General features: G+C 37.2%; 1 protein-coding gene across 2 annotated transcripts in view; it reads left to right on the plus strand.

The window, feature by feature from the left end:
• The window catches only part of LOC119588492, a gene marked incomplete in the record, with an annotated part of 64,764 nt that overhangs the window by 59,729 nt on the left and 3,735 nt on the right, over nt 1–1,300 (plus strand). Inside the window, 1 exon segment of one of the 2 annotated variants that reach the window (XM_037937136.1) lies at nt 1,079–1,224. In XM_037937136.1, coding sequence (XP_037793064.1) covers nt 1,079–1,224 — 146 coding nt within the window. 2 annotated transcript variants of the gene reach the window in all.

Below are 1,300 nucleotides of genomic sequence, written 5' to 3' on the forward strand. Positions count from 1 at the left end.
AAACCAAAAGAAGTAAAAGGTTATTTCGAAAGAAGAAGAAAAAAAAAAGGAATATTGCATAGTGATACGTTCACCAGGTGCAAGTGAAACTGACAAAATCCTCAGTGCTAGTCGTTGATGAATGTCCACTCCCCCTCTTGTGAATATTTCTTCATGTGAATATGACTTGACAAATTTGTCGTTGCTTGAAGGTTAGCAGTTATATGAGAGTATATGAATATGTAAATATTTGTACAGATGTTTCAAGCCTCGAAAATCAGCAGTCGTACAGTAATTGAACAAAATTCACAGTCATGAGGCTTTTGAAATAATTTTGGATTATTATCCAAAATGACAACTTACAATTTGCCAATTGTGCGATAAAAAGGGTGCAGTGCAAAATGATTTAATTACCTGTCAGTGAGATTTCTTGTGAAGGAAAATTTTAGAATGTTCTTGTTTTTCTTTTTAGTTTATATGTTTGAATGTTTTGTTTATTAGTGATTTACTTTAGATATGTTTTTTTAAGATGAGGGTCATAGATATGTATGACTGAACAGGTATGATGTCAGGTATATATGACTGGGCAGGTGTAATTTCAGGTATGCGTGATTGGATGTGTGTGATGCCTAGTATGTGGTGTCATGTACCTTTGACTGGACAGATGGGATGCCTAGTATGTGGTGTCATGTACCTTTGACTGGACAGATGGGATGCCTATTATGTGGTGTCATGTACCTTTGACTGGACAGATGGGATGCCTAGTATGTGGTGTCATGTACCTTTGACTGGGCAGATGTGATGTCAGGGATGGCTGGTCCTGTGATTCCAGGTATGACTGGGCAGGCATGTAGTGTGTAGAGGTATGAGAGGGTGTTCTGTGATGTGATGATGATCTGTGATGTTTTATGTTGTTGTTAAGAAGAGTAAAAAGCATTAAGAACTCTGATCTTTTACAATTCATTGAATGTATTATTGATTTATAAAATTTAAAAAATCATAAAGTTGAATCTCTTTTTCTTTGATCTTTTTTGTGTGGAAAAGAATTCCAAGGATCAGAAGCTATAAGGTTTAATCCATTATCATTATTCTTTTGTAGGGAAAAGAATAAAAGCATTAACCTCAGCGCTCTGGAACCCCAAGAAGTTAACCCTCGTTCGCTGTTGTTTTGCAGGAAAAAGAAATACATCCCAGCAGGTACAGGGAAGAGGGGACGCCCTCGGAAGTATCCTCCCCCTGTAGGCTGTGAGTACCGGAATTCTGGTGGGTTGACCAATGAGAGTTGTGTTTAAGAGATAAAGAGAAAGTTGTGGAATTTCCA

The sequence above is a fragment of the Penaeus monodon genome, chromosome 24, assembly GCF_015228065.2.
Source record: "Penaeus monodon isolate SGIC_2016 chromosome 24, NSTDA_Pmon_1, whole genome shotgun sequence".
NCBI lineage: Eukaryota > Metazoa > Arthropoda > Malacostraca > Decapoda > Penaeidae > Penaeus > Penaeus monodon.